Source organism: Zingiber officinale, chromosome 4B (genome assembly GCF_018446385.1).
Source record: "Zingiber officinale cultivar Zhangliang chromosome 4B, Zo_v1.1, whole genome shotgun sequence".
NCBI lineage: Eukaryota > Viridiplantae > Streptophyta > Magnoliopsida > Zingiberales > Zingiberaceae > Zingiber > Zingiber officinale.
Window position 1 is genome coordinate 123,369,925 of NC_055993.1, and position 18,232 is coordinate 123,388,156.

An 18,232-nucleotide genomic window follows, 5' to 3' on the forward strand; every position below is an offset into this window, starting at 1 on the left:
ACTCTTCTTCCATCTTGTTACGAAGAGCTGTTTTAACAAGTTTCATAGCTGAAAATGCTCGTTCCGTTGTTGCTGTAGAGACGGGAAGAGTTAAAACAAGACGAATCAACCTACCAATTAAATAATATACTGTATTCAATATATAAGTAAATGATATAATTATAATATATATAAACTAATAAATGAGAAAAAAATACCTGTCAATCAAATTGTAACTTCCTGATTTGTTTGTTTCAATTAATCTTCGACATAATTCAGAAATAGTTGATAAATTCTGAAATATTTCATGGCCAACAATATCAATCTTATAGTGCTCCAATTGCATTCTCAAGTGGTGTAAATCTTGTGTATCAAAATCAAGAGGATAGAATTTCTTAGCAAGTCGATAGATGTGATCAACATTAAAAAGCTTAAAGTTTTCTTTAGGTTCCAAAGCACAACTAAGCTTAAGAAGTTCCACTGCTTCATCCTTGAATCTACTATTAAGCTCTTCAACTTGAAAATCTATTGCAGCAGTAAATACATCAAATTGATAGTGATGCTCAACTGTGATTGAATCATTTTGTTGACAAGAACGACCTGTAGCAGATTTATAACGAGCTTCCATTTGAGGTATCTCAATGTCATACTTGGCACAAACTTCTTTCACATAAGTAAGTAGAATAGCAAATCCTTCTTCTCTCAAAGTCTGAAGCAAAGTTTTAGTAGTTGAAACATAGTCCATTGCATTTAAAATATCTAAAGATTTCTCTTGCAATGCTCGACAAAGCAGATTTGTTAACCCCATTATCTTTTGCATCAAATGTAATATGAATATGAAATCAAAAGACTTCATCGCTATCAGCAAACCACTAGCTTCACCACGGATGGAGTTAGAGGACCCATCATACACCATGTTTTCTAATACGGTAATCACAGAACTATACATATCAATCATGTTACAAATTGAGTCAAAATTAGAACTCCAGCGAGTCTTTCCAGGCCGTAGTAAATTTCTAATTTGATTACATCCTCTACTAGTATCACGTTCACCAATAGCTACCATATGCGCAACTTCATCTTTTTGAGCAGAAAGTAACTCAGCATGACGTTTAGGAGACGCATTAAAGAGATTACAAATGGAATTCAATTTTGAAAAGAATAACCAAATGGATACCTCTTTTTCAGCAGCTGCGGTTAATGCTAGTTGAAGTCGATGAGCGAAACAATGTACATAATATGCACATGAACAATCTTTCAAGAATAGAGCTTGTAATCCATTCCAAGAGCCACGCATATTGCTAGCACCATCATATCCTTGTCCCCGCATGTTGTGGATATGCAAGTCATAACAGCCAAGAGTATCAGATATTTTTTTCTTAAGTGTTGCAGCAGTTGTGTCAGTCACATGTACAATAGCAAAGAACCGCTCTCGTAAAAAACCATCAATATCCACAAATCTTAATACAATAGTCATCTGCTCTTTGTTAGATGTATCTCTTGCTTCATCAACTAAAATACAAAATTTTGCATCCCCGATTTCTTTACGAATCTTAGTTCTCACTTGATTGGCAAAAATATTCAAAATATCTTTCTGAATATCTGGTGAAGTATACTTTGCATTTTTTGGAGCTTTCTCTAAGACGATGTCCCCAATATTCTCATTCATTTTTCCCATAAATTTTATCATCTCAATAAAATTTCCACGATTATTAGAAGATGGAGATTCATCATGCCCTCTAAATGCGCATGCTTGTAAAGTAAGCCATCGAATGCTTTCAATAGTTGCTGTAAGCCGCAATCTGTTCTTCTGCTTTTCTTCTGAAAATTGTGCATTCATCATTTTATCAATATGATGAGGTATATTCATCAAATTATCAAGATGTTCCATAGCATTATTATGTGGTGAAGTATTGCATCCTATATGCATCAAAAATGCACATCTATCACCATCATTAACTCGCTTCCAATATTTGAATCCATCCGTCGTAAATGCAGGATTACGAGGATGCTTATGATCAAACAAGAAGCATGGAAAACAAAATGCAGCATCTTTTGAAGGAGAATACTCTAACCAAGTAAATTTTTTAAACCAATGACTTTGAAATCGTCGATTTTGACTTCCGAATTTGGTCGGTGGATACTCATTCTTAATAGGCTGATATGGCCCCATCTTAATATAAGCTCGTCTAATTTCATCCCTTTGATTAACAGGATATTTCCATATCGGAGTACGTAATCCTAGATCAGGTTCAAGAGAACTGATATCAATATCTGTTATAGGAGATTTGTTAGATTGTTGATCGCTTGAATTTGATATATCAATATTGGATGAAGAATTCCCTTGACTTGTCAATGTCTCCTCTTTTGCTTTAAAAAAAGAATTAATAGTTTTTCTTTTCTTCATTCCTTGAGTTTTCTGTATTAAAGTGAATAAATATAGAAATTATCATTATCCAATAATAAGAAAATATCCCTTAATAACAAATCAGATACAACATAATACGAAGTCATCTGTTGCTAATATCGAAACATTAATAACTAAAATAACCAAGTATATAAATAAAAGTAACCAACTTAATGATCTAATCTATATGTCATCGAATCATTTTATCTAACCGATTAAACTAAGTATTACTTATAAATCAATTAAACTGATTAATATTTAATTATCTAATTAAATTATCTTTAATTAATTAACTAATTAATTAATTAATTAAAATAAATTCAATTACCTGATTTGGCTGTAGTTCTTGGCAGTAAGATTGGGGCTTCACTTTCTCATCCCAAACATGTTCAGACTTGAAATATGTTACTCTATAGCAACCAAACAAAATTCCTGCAACAAATGATTTTAAATGATATATCGATTCTCGAATAATTTCATATTCATCAAAGTATCTTTCTTGTACCTCAGTTCTAAAATCTTCCCTCAATACAATATGTATATCACGATCCCAAAGAGCCCAAAACAACCAATTTGCAAAACGCAATACAAGCAAATTCTGAGCAAATTCCTTTCCCAGATATTTTGCGCGTTTAGGGAGAAGGGAGGACGCGTACGAGATGGGACAAGGAAAGTGGCGTCGGTGCTGGCGTAGGTTGTCACGCGGCAAGTAGAGAGTTGTGTGTGTTGTAGTTGTGGGCCTGTGGCTGTGGCAACGTCGTTGTGGAGGCAGCGACGTGAGATGGAGCAGTCGTTGTGGGTCTATAGCAGCGTCGTTGTGGAGGCGGTATCATGAGATGAAGGAGTCGTTGTGGAGGCGGTATCGTGAGATGAAGCAGACGTTGGTGTTGCGGCAGCGGCGGCGGCGTGAGATGAAGGTAAAAAAATAGATTTAATTTGATGAAAGCATACTAGCATAGGGCTAAATTTTTTTTTTTTTTGTTTTAATTGGGTGGGGCTGGAGCCCACCCTAGCCCAAGGGTGACTCCGCCCCTGAGATATCCGACGGGTTGTCAATTATTTGGATATTCGACCATATCCAATGAAATATAAAATATAAATATAAATAAAATAAAATAAAATATTTTAAAATGATAATAGACATTACTCATTATACGTTATAGCAGTTTATCGGCAGTAGCTGCTACAACGTGTAGCAACTTATTAACAGTAGTTGCTACAAGTAAGGATGTTCGCGGATCGGGTTACTTCGGTTATTGGAATAAAAAATTATCCGGCCATACTAGATCAGATAATGTAATATCAGGACCCTACATCCGGCTCTATATCTGGCGGATTATTTTTTTTCGGATCAATATAAGCGGGTTGATCGGTTTGACGGGTTGACTGCTCACCTCTAATTCAGCTGATGTCACATGGTTGGATGTACCTCAGAAATATCATAATACGGACAATGTATATCGTTGGTTCTATGGTGTAGTGGTTAGCACTTTGGACTTTGAATCCAGCGACCTGGGTTCGAATCCCGGTAGGACCTTTTTTTATATAAAAATAATTTTCCCATTTTTAAAATACATCTTTTGGCCACTATCTTCCAATTAATTAAAGAAGCTTACAAATCCACGGTGCACTTGTATAATTAATGCTCTCGCTAAAACTATTTTGTTATTTGATTTTCCCATATGGCAAATTGTTATTTAAACCTTCAGGGCTTGATGTTAAAAGTTTTAAGCACTCGTATAAACTATCTGAGATTCAAATAGGACTCACCGTGCGCATGAACAGTAGACCTATGTACATTATAGACTAATGGTGGCGAATCCAAACATATCTATAAAGAGATCACAAGTTAGATTACCGATTAAAGTATATTCTTCGCTAATATGCATTCTAAATATTCTCTCTTAGCATCTCTTTCCATATATTTTATAGATATTCTCCATGTCCTTCAAAATTTTATAAATGTAACTTGTTTAATTTTATGCACAACTTTAAGGCTAACAGCAGATAGAAATTCCTTTGTTGCTGTGGCACGTATCTTGTCGGGATAGAATTACATTGAGGCTAAATATATACACATATATTTAGTGGCCATTATATTTAATGATCGACGAATATTTTATTTTCATGGTTACTATCCATTGGTCTGATGTGCTGTGCGTGCATCTTTTTCATGCTTCCTTCTTTAAAATTATTTGTTCTTAAACGACATGATCCTGACCAAAATTAAAATTAATAAAGATGGTAAATTGCTGATATGACTGTGCAGTTGAACGATGGAGACTCCATATAGTTTTAAAAGATAAAAATATTAGTACCTGATTGGGAAAGGATTATCAGTGTTGACCCTCTAATATTTAAGTTAGTGTTTGATGATCTTAAGCAATGAAGAACTGTAGCAAGTAGATATAAAAGATGAAGTTGTACATATCTTTCGTTGTAGCTAGGAACCTCTTTTATAGTATCAACATGGTACTTGTGCACGTATCTCAAGATATAGATATATTTTCCTAGGTGTTTTGGGAAGAGATAGGTAAAAAAATATCTTTGATATCATTCTTTAAGCAGTCATACAATCCTTTGATGTGACAGTCTAGAAGCTTCTAACATACGATTGCCTGCTGGACATGTCCTATTGTCAGCGGCACAAACTCCCAAAATAATATGACTAAGGTCGTCTCAACTATTCTTAAGGCCCTAGGCGTAAAAAAAAGTAAGCCTTATTTTTTTAAAAAAAAATAAATATTAAAAATCTTATTAGTTGTAGCAAAAGGTGAAATTCACCATCCTATCGATCCACATAGCCGGCCCCATGACCATCTATGAGAAAGTAAATCGGGAAACTATAGTTGGTCACTCCGGGGATAACATTTTTCTTGACTTTGTTAAGATTCGATCCCTTGCCCACTTACAATAACTAAACTCAACCATGCCCCGGGGCGACATTTAATTTTATTAATAAAATTTAAAAGGATAATTTCATAAATTGTTAATGATTATTTTTACAATTGGAAACAGTGGCCAATTAAGTCATGTAACAATAACTTTATCTTGTGCCGGTCACTTTATGTTAACTAATTTGGCAACTAGTAATAAATTATTATAATACTATTAATATACATTTTAATTATTATTTTTTAAAAAATTATCAATCAATTTTAACTTCGATAAAGGAAGGTCTTAACTTAATAAAATTATTGTTATGTTGACCTAAAGGTAATATGTCTGAGTAGTAGATATAGTCACTACGTACAAGATACCCTTCCTCTAGATCTCACATTGACGAGAGATTCATGAAGAAAACTATCTTTTTATCAATTTTAACTTCGATAAATTATCAATCAAATTTATTTAGCTATTAAACATCAATGACGAATTATTAAAAATAAAAGAGTGTGCGTCATGGAAGAGTAAGGACACAATAATAATAATAGTATAAAAATTGATAATGTTGGAGAAGAAAGAAAGGACAATAAAATTTAGAGAAAATGATAATGCAATATTAAATATGTTTTGACTTCCAAAAGAATTTTTATAAGATAATATCAATTAAGTATAACCAATAAATATTTTAATTTATTAACCCAACTTAATTTTGATTAGTAATTTAAATTTTATTAGTTAAAAATTTAAAATTATGAATTAAATTTTAATAAAAAATAAAAATAAATTAACAACCAAATCTAACTTTAACAAATAAAAAAATAAAATTATCAATTAAATCTATCACGAGTAGAAAAAATAATCAAATTTAACTTTAATTTATAAAAAAAATAAAAATTATTAGTTAAATATAGAAAATTAAAAATTATTGATCAAATAAATCGGGCTATAAAAAATAAAAATAAATCTTGAGTAAATTTTATTTTAACTATAATTTTAAATATTTAATATTATATATATATATATATATATATATATATATATAATTTGGTGGACCCCAATATAATTAGGGCCCTAGGCATAGGCATAGGCAATGGCATATGCCTTGAGCCGGACTTGGATATGACAAGATACTTGATGGGGTCATACGTAGTCGATCAGGGTCCGCTCGGCTGGGCTACCTCCCTCGGCGATATTCTCAGGGCCTGCCTACTTGTCTCTTTCCTTGCTTTCTGATTGTCCACGGTTATCCTGTGCTGACCGAACACAAAGCTCGGTCGGCGATGCTGGCAGGCAAGTCCTGCTGGGATATGCTCGATGCAGGTGCGTGTTAGAATACGTTCGTAAACATGTGCAGCGGAAAATAAAACAATAATAATTTCTAATTATTACATCACACACACTACACGCATATAAGGATACAACATGTCAAACATGATCACATAACTAAAATTTTATGAAAACTAAATTTACGCTAGGTATACCTTACAAATGACCTGTAACGAGAAGAGCATCAACTGTAGCGACGTTGTCGAACCTCACCTCTATTCGTAGCCACGCTAAGCTTTTCAAGGCAACTCCTTGAGAACAAGCTTCTCTTTCGGAAGTTATTAGCCACGAGTGAAAAAGATTGATCAAGAGGAAGAAGAAGAGAAGCATACAAGGGAGAGTTTTTCTCCCTTGTGACGGTCACGGTAACAAGAGGGAGCACCCTCTTGTTGGCGGCGGGAGAGAGATAGGAGGGAGAGGAGAATTGGATTTCCAAAAGACAATCAACCAAATAATAAAACTTGTGTCTAATTTTCTCCTCATTACATCTATATATAATCTTTTTTAATGAGTTGGATTAGAAAACTCAAATCCAACCCATTATCTCTTAATAAAAAATTAGTCCATTAACCCCTTGGTTTGGTTCACAACTAAACTAAATTGGCTCATGATTAATTCATGATTAAACCAAATATGGTTCAACTCTACCATAAGAGATGTAGCTCATCCGCGCATCCATCATGACAAATATTTTCATATTTATCTTATGTATGGTCTAACCAAACATTTATCCCTTGATCTAAGAATCCTATTCTTTAACTTGTTTTACGTCTTTTAGAGACTTGTTAGTGTGTGTGACCCAATAGGTTCTCGATTTATCTTGGTCGTCCATAATTAACTACTTAATTATAGAACGATCATGAGTGACATATAGTAGTACATCATGATCCCCAATTAGCCAAAAAGTCATAGTTGATTTTAGAACTAATTCTAAATCTTTCAGCAATTACAATGAGTCTTGCCTTATTCCTTTCACTCGTCTTATACCTACTTGGTTCAAGACATGATCTATGTATTTGCCCCCACTAGACTGACTATGTCACACCTAACCAAAGTAATACTTCCTCGTTCTACGAATTCAAATTACTCGTATATGTGTATAAGAGTCTCGTTCTCTTAACATGTGATGCTTTGGCCAAAAACTTTAAGTAATAATCCTAACGAGTGACCATAGGGTATACGTCTCCTCGCAAGGAGCGATGAATCCTCTATAGGCTACCTAAACATCTTCGGACATTTTGATTTATACCCAATCATCCCGGTCCACACCTCAATAGGTGTCTGCTTAAGATGTTAAAGTATAAGTCTTCATGACCAAAATGACTTGTATACCTCAAGTCGAAGGAAACATGCACTCGAACTGCAGTAAGAGTTTCACAGACATATCCATATATATAGATAACCATATAAAGTCTTACAACGAGTCACTTCAATGAACTAGTTACCATAACTAGCATCTACATTTAACTCTCGACATCCCAATGTCTCCAGCCAGTGAGAAAACAGCTACTTGGCGAACCAAGAAGTATACCCCGTGCTAATCTTACAGAATTGATGATGCCTTAATGCATCAATTCGACGACTAGGGAAATTCCAATACGTTTATAATTGCACATATAGAGATAATCACTATTTGTGATCCAATCACAATTTTTCTCATTCTATAAATTGTATTGCAGACATTCAGTAATGAGTTTAAGATAATTAAACATATAATATGCACTCAAATAGTAAATCTATATTTAGTAAAAACTATAAGGTGATTGTCTTAGGACATCTCTAAAAATTTAACACTCTCATTTGGTCTAATACCAATCGCCATGGTGTCCTAAACCGTAAGCATGGATGTGACTCTCAAACTTACTTTGTGGTAATCTTTGTCAAAGGATCCGCTAGGTTCCTTTCAGTGAAAATTTTCTCGAGCTGTATTTCTTTCCTACTAATGATCTCCCTGATCAAATGATAGCGGCGAAACACGTGTTTTGATCACTGATGAGACCTAGGTTTCTTTGCTTGCGCAATAGCTCCGGTGTTGTCGCAGTAAACAAGTAATGCTTCAACAACGGACGAAACTACTCCAAGTTCAGCAACGAACTTCTTGATCTAAACTACTTCCTTTGCTGCTTCCGAAGCTACAATGTATTCCACCTCACAGGTAGAATTTGCAACAGTGTCTTGCTTGGAACTTTTCTAACTAACTGCACCTCTATTTAATATGAATATGAATCTAGACTGGGACTTGGAGTCATCCTTGTCTGTCTAGAAACTTGCATCTGTATATCCGCGTATAATCATATCATCATCTCCATATACCAAGAACATATCCTTAGTTCTTCTCAACTACTTAAGGATAGTCTTGACAACCGCCCAGTGATCCATTCCTGGATCAGACTAGTATCTGCTCTTAACGCTCAGAGTATACAATACTTCAAGCCTTGTACATAATATAGCATATATAATAGATCCTATTGCAGATGCATAAGATATCTTATCCATTAAAATCCTCTCATCTTATGTGCATGGGCACATAGACCTCGAAAGGTGAATTCCATGCCTCATAGGTATAAAACCTTTCTTAGATTCAGACATGCTAAACCGTTTTAGCACTTTGTCTATATATGTGACTGTTAAAGACCAAACAACCTTTTCGATCCATCTCTATTTATTTTCATCCCAAGGATGTAAGTTGCTTCTCCCATGTCTTTCATGGAGATTGTTTTGGACAACCAAACTTTAACTGACGTAGAACTAACTCATCGTTTCCTATAAGCAATATGTCATCAACATATAATATCAGAAATACGATCACACTCCCACTAACCTTTTGATACACACAAGGATCGTTTAGTTTTTGTAAGAAATTAAATTCTTTAATTGCCTCATTAAAATGGATATTCCAACTCCTAGATGCTTGCTTTAGTCCATAAATGGACTGTTGAAGCTTGCATATTTTATTTTTGTCAATAGATGTGAAACCTTTGAGCTGTATCATATACACGTCCTCGAGCATATTTTCATTAAGGCAAGTTGTTTTTACATCTATTTGTCATGTCTCATAATCATGATGAGCTGATATGGACGGGAGTATCTAAATGGATTTAAGCATGGCTACAGGTGAAAAAGTATCGTCATAGTCATTGCCTTACGTTTGACAATAGCTTTTTGCTACCAACCTTACCTTGTAGGTAATTACATTATCATCCATGTCAGTTTTCTTCTTAAAAATCCACTTGTACCCTATAGGCGTAATGCCCTCAAGTGGATCCACCAAATTCCAAACTTGATTTTCGTATATGGAATCCATTTCCAGCTTCATGGCTGTAAGTCACTTGTCCTTTTCTGAACTATTTAGAGCCTCTTTGTAATTAACAGGTTTCTCATTCTCAATGAGTAACACGTCATTCGATTCTCTTACAAGGGATCCATATCTCTCAGGAACATTGCGTGTCCTACCTGATCTACTAGGAGGTTGTGTCATAATTGGTTGTGGTTCTTGACTAGGTATCTCGTTGGTGTTTATTGGAGTCTCTCGAACTTCATCAAGTTCAACCATATTCCCACTTGCTTCTTGTAATAGAAATTCTTTCTCTAGGAAGGTAGCATGCTTGAAACAAACACCTTTTGTTTCAAAGGGTGATAGAATTGGTAACCCTTAGTTTTCTTAGGGTATCCAATAAATAAACATTTATCAGACTTAGCATCCAACTTGTCTAATATAGTCCTCTTCACATAAGTAGGACATCCCCATATGTTCAAATAAGATATGAGAGATTTCTTACTAGTCCATACCTCATATGGAGTAGTTGAGATTGCCTACGTTGGGACTCTATTTAACAAGTAAATAACTATCATGAGTGCATAACCCCAAAAAGTTCTGGAAAGATTTGCATGATCCATCATTGACCTAATCATGCCCAACAAGGTTCGGTTACGCTTTTTCGATACACCATTATGTTGTGACATATATGGCGGAGTCCATTGAGACAATATAATATTGTCCCTTAAATAATCTTGAAACTCTTGGCTTAAATACTCATCACCTCAATCAGATCGAAGTATCTTGATATTTTTACTAAGTTGTTTCTTTACTTCATTTCTGAATTCTCTAAACATTTCAAAGACTGTAAACTTGTGTTTCATTAGATACACATACCCATAACGAGAGTAATTATCAATGAAAGTAATGAAATAACTATAATCTCTAGTGCATGAGTTGACATTGGTCCACATACATCGGTATGTACGAAACCAAGTAACTTATCAACTCGTTCACCCTTTCCAAAAAAGGTAACTTTGTCATCTTACCTTTTAAACATGAATCGCATGTATCAAATGTATATAATTCAAATGATTCGAGAACTACAATCTTTTGCAATTCGGACATGCGTTTCTTGTTTATATAGCCAAGGCGACAATGCCACGAGTAAGAGGTTAATTGATTATCTAATCGGACGTGTTTATTGCTCGTATCGATATTGAATGCGTCACTAGATATATCTAACATGTAGATATTATTGCATAAAGTTCCAGTGTCATAAAGAACACCATTCAACATTATATAACAACAAGTGTTATTAAAAGTCAAATGAAAACCTTTTCTATTTAAGCAAGAAATAGAAATAATGTTCATTATTAATGCGGGAACAAAATAACAGTTATCTAGTTCTAAGACAAGTCCACTAGGAAGCTGTAACAAATATGTTTCGATGGTGACTACAACAACCTTTGCTCCATTCCCAACTCGCAGACTTGTTTCTCCCTTGACAAGTCTTCTGCTATTCTTTAGCCACTGTATGCCATTACATATATGTGAATCACACCCAATATCCAATATCCAATATCCAAGAGTCTGAGGAAATAGCATGACAATCAATAATGAAAATACCTAAAGAGGATGGAGCATTGGATGCCTTATTCTTATTTAAGGACTCAAGATAGATCTTACAGTTTCTTCGCTAGTGTCCCATCTTGCCACAATGATAGCATGAGCTCTTTTGTGTCAGTTCTACTGTCTTGACCTTTTTGCTCTTCCCTTTAGCCTGATATTTTAGTTTTCTCTTAGAACCTTTCTTGGAGGAGTCTATAACATCACAGTTTTCTATTCACCTTTAATAGAAGGCTCTACAGTATTGAGCATATTAATCATCTCCGGAATGATCGATTCCAAATTATTCATTTGATAGTTCATCATAAATTGTGAATGACTTTTCGATAAACTATGTAGAATTAAGTCAATACTTAACTCATGATATATTATAAAATCGAGTGATGCTAAACACTCTATGTAGTTATTCATCTTTAGTGCATATTGTGTTGCGGACGAACCCTCATGTATCTTTGAGTAAAAGAGAAGCTTAGAGACCTTGAACCTTTCGGATCTAGCTTGCTCATCAAATAGCTCACGAAGATGATAGATAATATCATAAGCATCCAAATGCTCATGTTCTAAAGGGCCAACAATTGGTCCGCAGTTGCATCGACATCAAGACTTGTGGGAAGAGGTTGATCAAGGACATAAGCTAGTTTCTCAGCTTTGAGAACAATTCTCAAATTTCGAAGTAACTGCTTGTATCAGATACTTCCACAGATAGCTACTACACATGTTGTAGTAGTTATATGGATAGGTAGCTGCTACAATGTTGTAGCAGCCACTTTGACACTTACTTGCTACACGTTGTAGTAGACACTTGGACAACTAGCTATTACAATGTGTTGCAGCCAGTTGGACAGTGGGCAGCTACATGGATAGGTAGCTACTACACCGTGTAGCAGCTACCCAATTGATAGCTACTACACGTTGTGGCAGCTACATGAATAGGTATTTGCTACATGTTGTAGTAACTATCCTATTGATAGCTGCTACATGTTGTGGTAGCTACCTATCCAGCAGCTACCCTATTGATAACTGCTACACATTGTGGCAACTACATGGACAAGTAGCTGCTACACATTGTGGCAGCTACATGGAATGATAGCACGTTGTGGCAGCTACATGGAATGATAGCTACTACATCATGTACCAGCTACCCTATTGATAGCAACTACATGGACAGGTAGCTACTACACGTTGTTGCAGTTACATGGAGATAAGGATACCCGTTAAAAAAAAACTTTTTAAAATAAAGGAAGAACAATAGGGGGATTTCTTTTAACATGAAATGGATATTACTATATCTTTCCTTTCTGTATAATTCTGACTCATAGTTATGAGATGATAAAAATATGACAAAAGTTATACCAAAAATTGATTAATGCACCAGCTAACACTTTGTGGCAATGACATGGACAAGTAGATGCTACACGTGATAATAGTGACCCTATTGATAGCTATTACACGTTGTGGCAGCTACATGGACAAGTAACTGTTATATGTTGTAGCAGCTACCCTATTGATAGCTACTACACCATTGTAGCAACTACCCTATTAATAGTTGTTATACGTTATGGCAGCTACATAGACATGTAGCTGCTACAACAACTATGCTATTGATAACTGTTACACGTACCAACTACATGGACAGATAGCTACTACAACATTATAGCAGCTACATGGATAGGTAGTTGCTATACGTTGTAGCAACTACATGGATAGGTAGCTACTGTTGGACCCCGTGGTAGTTTTGATGTGATCAACCAAGTTGGTTAGGTCCTGCTGTGTTTGATCCCTATGTCTGAGTGTGTAGGAGATTAGGAACACAGGAAGTCGAGCGGAAGACGCAGCTAGCGAGAAGGACGGCACGGGAAGGGAGCCGACGGGCTTGGTGCGTCCGAAGGACGAGAGAGCTGCGGAAGAGTACTCCGGTGGGCGTGAAGAGCGTGCGCGGCATTCGAGGGACGTTAAGCCGGAACGGAAGGCTGCTCGAGGAGAAGGCCGGGAATTGGGTTCGGGTGAGCCATATTCCGGTTGGCCGCAGCGTCGGAAGCTGGAGAAACCAAGCTGAAAAATGGAGCTGCCAGCTTGGAGGCGCCTCCATCATGAAGGCGCCTTCAACCCTGTTGAAGGCGCCTTCAACAGGTCAAATTTGACCGTTTATGCTGCGGATAAAGTTTTATCCGCTGACCGAGCTGAAGGCGCCTTGAACCTTGTTGGAGGCTCCTTGGACCCTCGGGATAGACTTTCCAGGAGCTATATAAAGGCCCCTGAAGCTAGGAATTCAACAACAACTCAAGTAATCAATCTGTAAGCAATTCCTAAGCAACTAGTGAGCTTCAAAAGTGTAAAAGGCTTCTCCGCTTTCAGAGAAGGAGATTTTTCTTACTGCACTCTTTTCTACTGTCCTGGATTAACAACCTCCTTGGTTGTAACCAGGTTAAATCCCTGAGTCTTTTCTGTTCCTATTTCTTCTTCTGTTTCATTAATTTAGTTGCTGTTATTTTTATTGCTGATTTAATTCTGAGTTGAAATCCGAGGAGGGTAGTTCTTGTTTTCTTGTTTTCAGCAATTCACCCCCCTCTTACCGGTCTCCGCTGCACCTACAAGTGGTATCAGAGCCTGATCGCCTCAGAAGGACTAACCGCCAACTGAAGCACTACGATCAAGACGATGGCCGGAGCGAACATCCATCCCCCGAAGTTCGACGGAGACTTCGCCACATGGAAGCGCAAAATGGAGGTATTTTTTAAAACCAAATTTGACATTCTTTTAATAATGAAATATGGCTATGCAGTTCCGAAAGATAAGGAGGAAAATACCTGGACGAAAAAGGAGCAAGCAGATTTCGTAGCCAACGGAAAGGCTGAGTTCCACCTACTCAGCGTTCTACCGCCGCAGGAGGTAAATCGGATCGGAAGCTACGACTCAGCGAAAGATCTCTGGGAGAAATTCCTGGAGCTTCACGAAGGTACTTCCGAAGCGAAGCGCGACATCCTCCGGAACCAGTTAACGAACCTCCGGATGAACCAAGGCGAGAAGGTAGCGCAACTCCAAGCGAGAATCAAGAAGCTGATAACGCAACTAACGAACCTTGGAGAAGAGGTAACCAACCGGGATTCTATCCGATACGCACTCAATACCTTCCCGAGAACTCCAGAGTGGGCCTCCTTAGTAGATGCATACTACATCTCTAAGGACCTCGAGGTAAGTACGTTAGAACAATTATTTTCGACTTTTGAACTTCATGAATCTTGAGTTTCAGAGCCAAATGGAGTAGAGAAGACCAGTCAGAACATAGCTCTAAAGGCAAAAGTAAACGGTTCTGACTCCGAAGCCTCAGTCGACGAATCTGAAGCGGCACTACTGGTAAGACGCTTCAATAAGTTTTTCAGTTCTAATAAATTTAAATCGTAGAGGCATCAGCGAAAGAGGAGGACGGTTCGTTGCTACAACTACAACGAAGAAGGGCACATCAAGGAGGACTGCCCAAAATTGAAGAGAAAGGAGAAAGAAAAGGAAAAGCCAAAATACAAGAAACCAGAAACCTCCAAGCACAAGAATCTGAAGGCTACTTGGTCAGATTCGTCAACCTCTGAGTCGGACATCGAAGAATTCTCAGGGTTAGCGCTATTGGCGAACCATCAACCGGAAGCAGACTCAAGCTCAGAGATGAGCATCGATGAAGGGGGAACAGAAGAAAGCAGCAGTGAAGGGGGAGCGTCACCAGATCAGGTAAGTAAGGTACGCAATCTAACCCCGTCTCAGTCATTTCGATTTATTAAATCGCTTTCTAAAGACTTATTCGAAGTAGAAAAAGAAAATAAAGAATTAAAAATGAAATTAGCAAAAGCATGTCCACTTGAAATGTATGTTAGTGTAAAATCAGAAAATGATAAATTAAAATTAGAAATTGAAAAACTGAAATTTGCTGCATACTTAAATCAATTTCCAAATTCAAAACTAAGAATTTATGGTAAATTAAATTGGTATATAAGGAAGCATCAAGGTCAACTTAGGAAAATACCAAGAAACTATGTACCCCCTAGATTTTTGAATAATCCTGTAGGAAGGAACCTCTATTGGGTTCCAAAATCTGTGCTTAATTAATTTTTCAAAAATTAAAAGCTTTCAGTGAGAAAATTAAACATTGAAATTCTTTATGGAAGCTTTGTCTAAGGAAGTGGTTGTTGCTCCAATAACCAAGAAGGCGTAGTGCCTCACCACGACCTGGAAGATAAAATATTGAAAGAAAATGTTTAGTTAACTTTCTGAAAAAGCATTAAACAAGAATTAAATAATGCTTTGAAAGTTTAGCAAATATTTGTTAAAATAAACAAAAATTCCTTAGATTTTTTTTTTTAAATTCTAACTTATTTTTTTTGGTTAGAAATCTTCTTCTGGAAAATTCTAAAAGTTCATTCACTTGACTTAGAAATTTTTGTTGGGAACATTTGAACATTTACTTAGAATTTTTTTTGGAAAATTCATTTTAACTTAGCAATTTTTTCAAAATTCATTTTTACCTTAGCAAATTTTCAAAAACATCAATCTTACTTGAAAATTTTTAAGACCCCATTTTTGCTGTGATCAAAGGGGAGAGAAAAATACAAGTTTAAGGAGAGTAAGAGAAAACTTAAATTATTTATTTTTTTTTTTACAAAAAGTGTTGCAATTTTACTAATTACAAAAATTATTCTTAACTTGTTAGTTTAGTAATTATTCTTTAAAATTACTGTTTATGTAGGGGTGTCAAAAATGAACCCGACCCGATGACCCAACCCGAGTCGACCCGAAAAAAATCGGGTTCGGGTTGGGCATTTTCGGGTTCGGGTCGGGTTCGGGTTGGAGGGTTGGAGAGTAAAAGAGTCTCGGGTTGGGTCGGGTTGGGTTCGGGTTGACCCGGGTTGACTTAAATATAGGGTTTTGTGGATTTTTTTGGGGTTAAATCAAATTTTATTTTAAAAATTTAGATGTTTTTATGTATATTAATATCATGTTTGTATGATAATGATGGAATATTGAGATAAAAGTGAAGAATTAAAGGAAAAATAGCCCAAAAAAATCGTTTTGAACCGGATTTTCGGGTTATATGGGTCGGGTTCGGGTTGATCGGGTTGGTCGGGTTCGGGTTCGGGTTGAGGTGTTTTGGGTTGAACTCGGGTTCGGGTCGGGTTCGGGTTGGGTTAAAAAAAAAAAAAAAAAAACTTAACCCGACCCAACCCGACCCGACCCACCCGAATTGACACCCCTATGTTTATGTCTATTTTTAACCCTAACTTGAACTTGGGTTGATGCACATCAAAAAGGGAGAGATTGTTGGACCCCGTGGTAGTTTTGATGTGACACTACAAAAAATAAGGTATTTTGGGACAAAATTAGGGACGAATTTTAAAAAAAAATTCGTTGCAAAAATTTTAGGGACAAAATTTGGGACGAAAATTTTTTCGTCCCAAAATGGTTGATGCCAACTTTTGGAACGAATTAGGGATTGTTGCAAATTTGGGAACGAATTTGGGGACGAATTTGGCGACGAATAAAATTTTCGTCCCCAAATTCGTTGCAAAAAAGTATACAAATTTGCAACGAAAATTATTTTTGTTGCAAACTTAGGAACAAATTTGGGGACGAATTCACATAAATGTTCTGCCAAATTGTCTCTATTTTTGCAACAAATTTGGGGACGAATTCGGTGACAAATTATATTTTGTTGCCAAATTTGTCCCTAATATTGCAACGAATTTGGGGACAAATTCGGTGACAAAATTTTTTTTGTTGCCATTTTTGTTCCTAAGTTTGCAACGAATAATAAATTTGTTGCAAAACTGGCAACGAATTTGGCAACAAAAACTTGCCAAATTCTTTGATAATCATAAGATCAATTTTCGTCCCAGAATTCGTCCCAGATTCTGGGACAAATTTTGGGACGAATTTTGTAGATTCGTCCCAGATTCTGGGACAAATTTTGGGACGAATTTTCCCAGAATTCGTCCCAGAATCTGGGACGAATTCTGGGACGAAAATAATTTTATCCCAAATTACGATAGAATTGGGACAAATCATTTTCGTTGCCAAATTCGTCCCTATATCAAATATTTTTTCCAGCTTCAATTTATTTCTGCAATACAATCCAAATACATAAAAACCAAATTCAAATAACAAATAATATGCATTCAACACATCCTAATTTAACATTCAACACATCCTAATTTAACATTCAACACATCAACTCATAATTCAAAAAATATAAAGATTTCAACAAAGTTTATAAAATCCATCTTGTTCAACAAAGTTTACAAGTTCAACAACCCAATGTTTTATAAGTCCATCATCCATCCAACAACACTAAGAATACATATAGTCATCTTCGTGTGCCACAAAATCTTTGATCCCCATCAAATCTCCTTTGCCTACATAACAACAAACAAATAAACTAGATTATGTGTAACAAGAAATATTGTAAATAGTATACGATATGGCCATGTAAAAAGAATAATTGGAAACAAAACATAAATGTGAAATTCCTTAAACATTCTAATAAAAGTCCTAATTCTAATAAAAGTCATATTTACCAACGATATGAATCATCCATGTCATAGCAACGGTAAATAAAATTATAAGCATTATTTTGAAGCTAAGTACATGTATCGTAACTATGATACAACCTAATATAATTGGCACATCATATAGAGAGAAAAAGAGAGAGATCTTGTGAAGTATGGTATTAGGGTTCAAATTTTCTCACTTAGTTAACTTTATTTTTC

General features: G+C 35.8%; 1 protein-coding gene and 1 non-coding gene across 2 annotated transcripts; one reads left to right on the plus strand and one right to left on the minus strand.

The window, feature by feature from the left end:
- Positions 1–327: 327 nt before the first annotated feature.
- LOC121978631 (zinc finger MYM-type protein 1-like) lies at positions 328–9,914 on the minus strand. The gene is made up of 5 exons (XM_042530951.1): positions 9,777–9,914; positions 4,157–4,217; positions 2,715–2,818; positions 401–2,398; positions 328–342 (listed from the first exon to the last, which is right to left on the minus strand). Exons 1-5 carry the CDS (start codon positions 9,912–9,914, stop codon positions 328–330), a joined length of 2,316 nt encoding a protein of 771 aa, XP_042386885.1.
- Positions 3,852–3,923, plus strand: TRNAQ-UUG. The gene has a single exon. It is a non-coding gene; the product is annotated as a tRNA-Gln (tRNA).
- Positions 9,915–18,232: the final 8,318 nt, after the last annotated feature.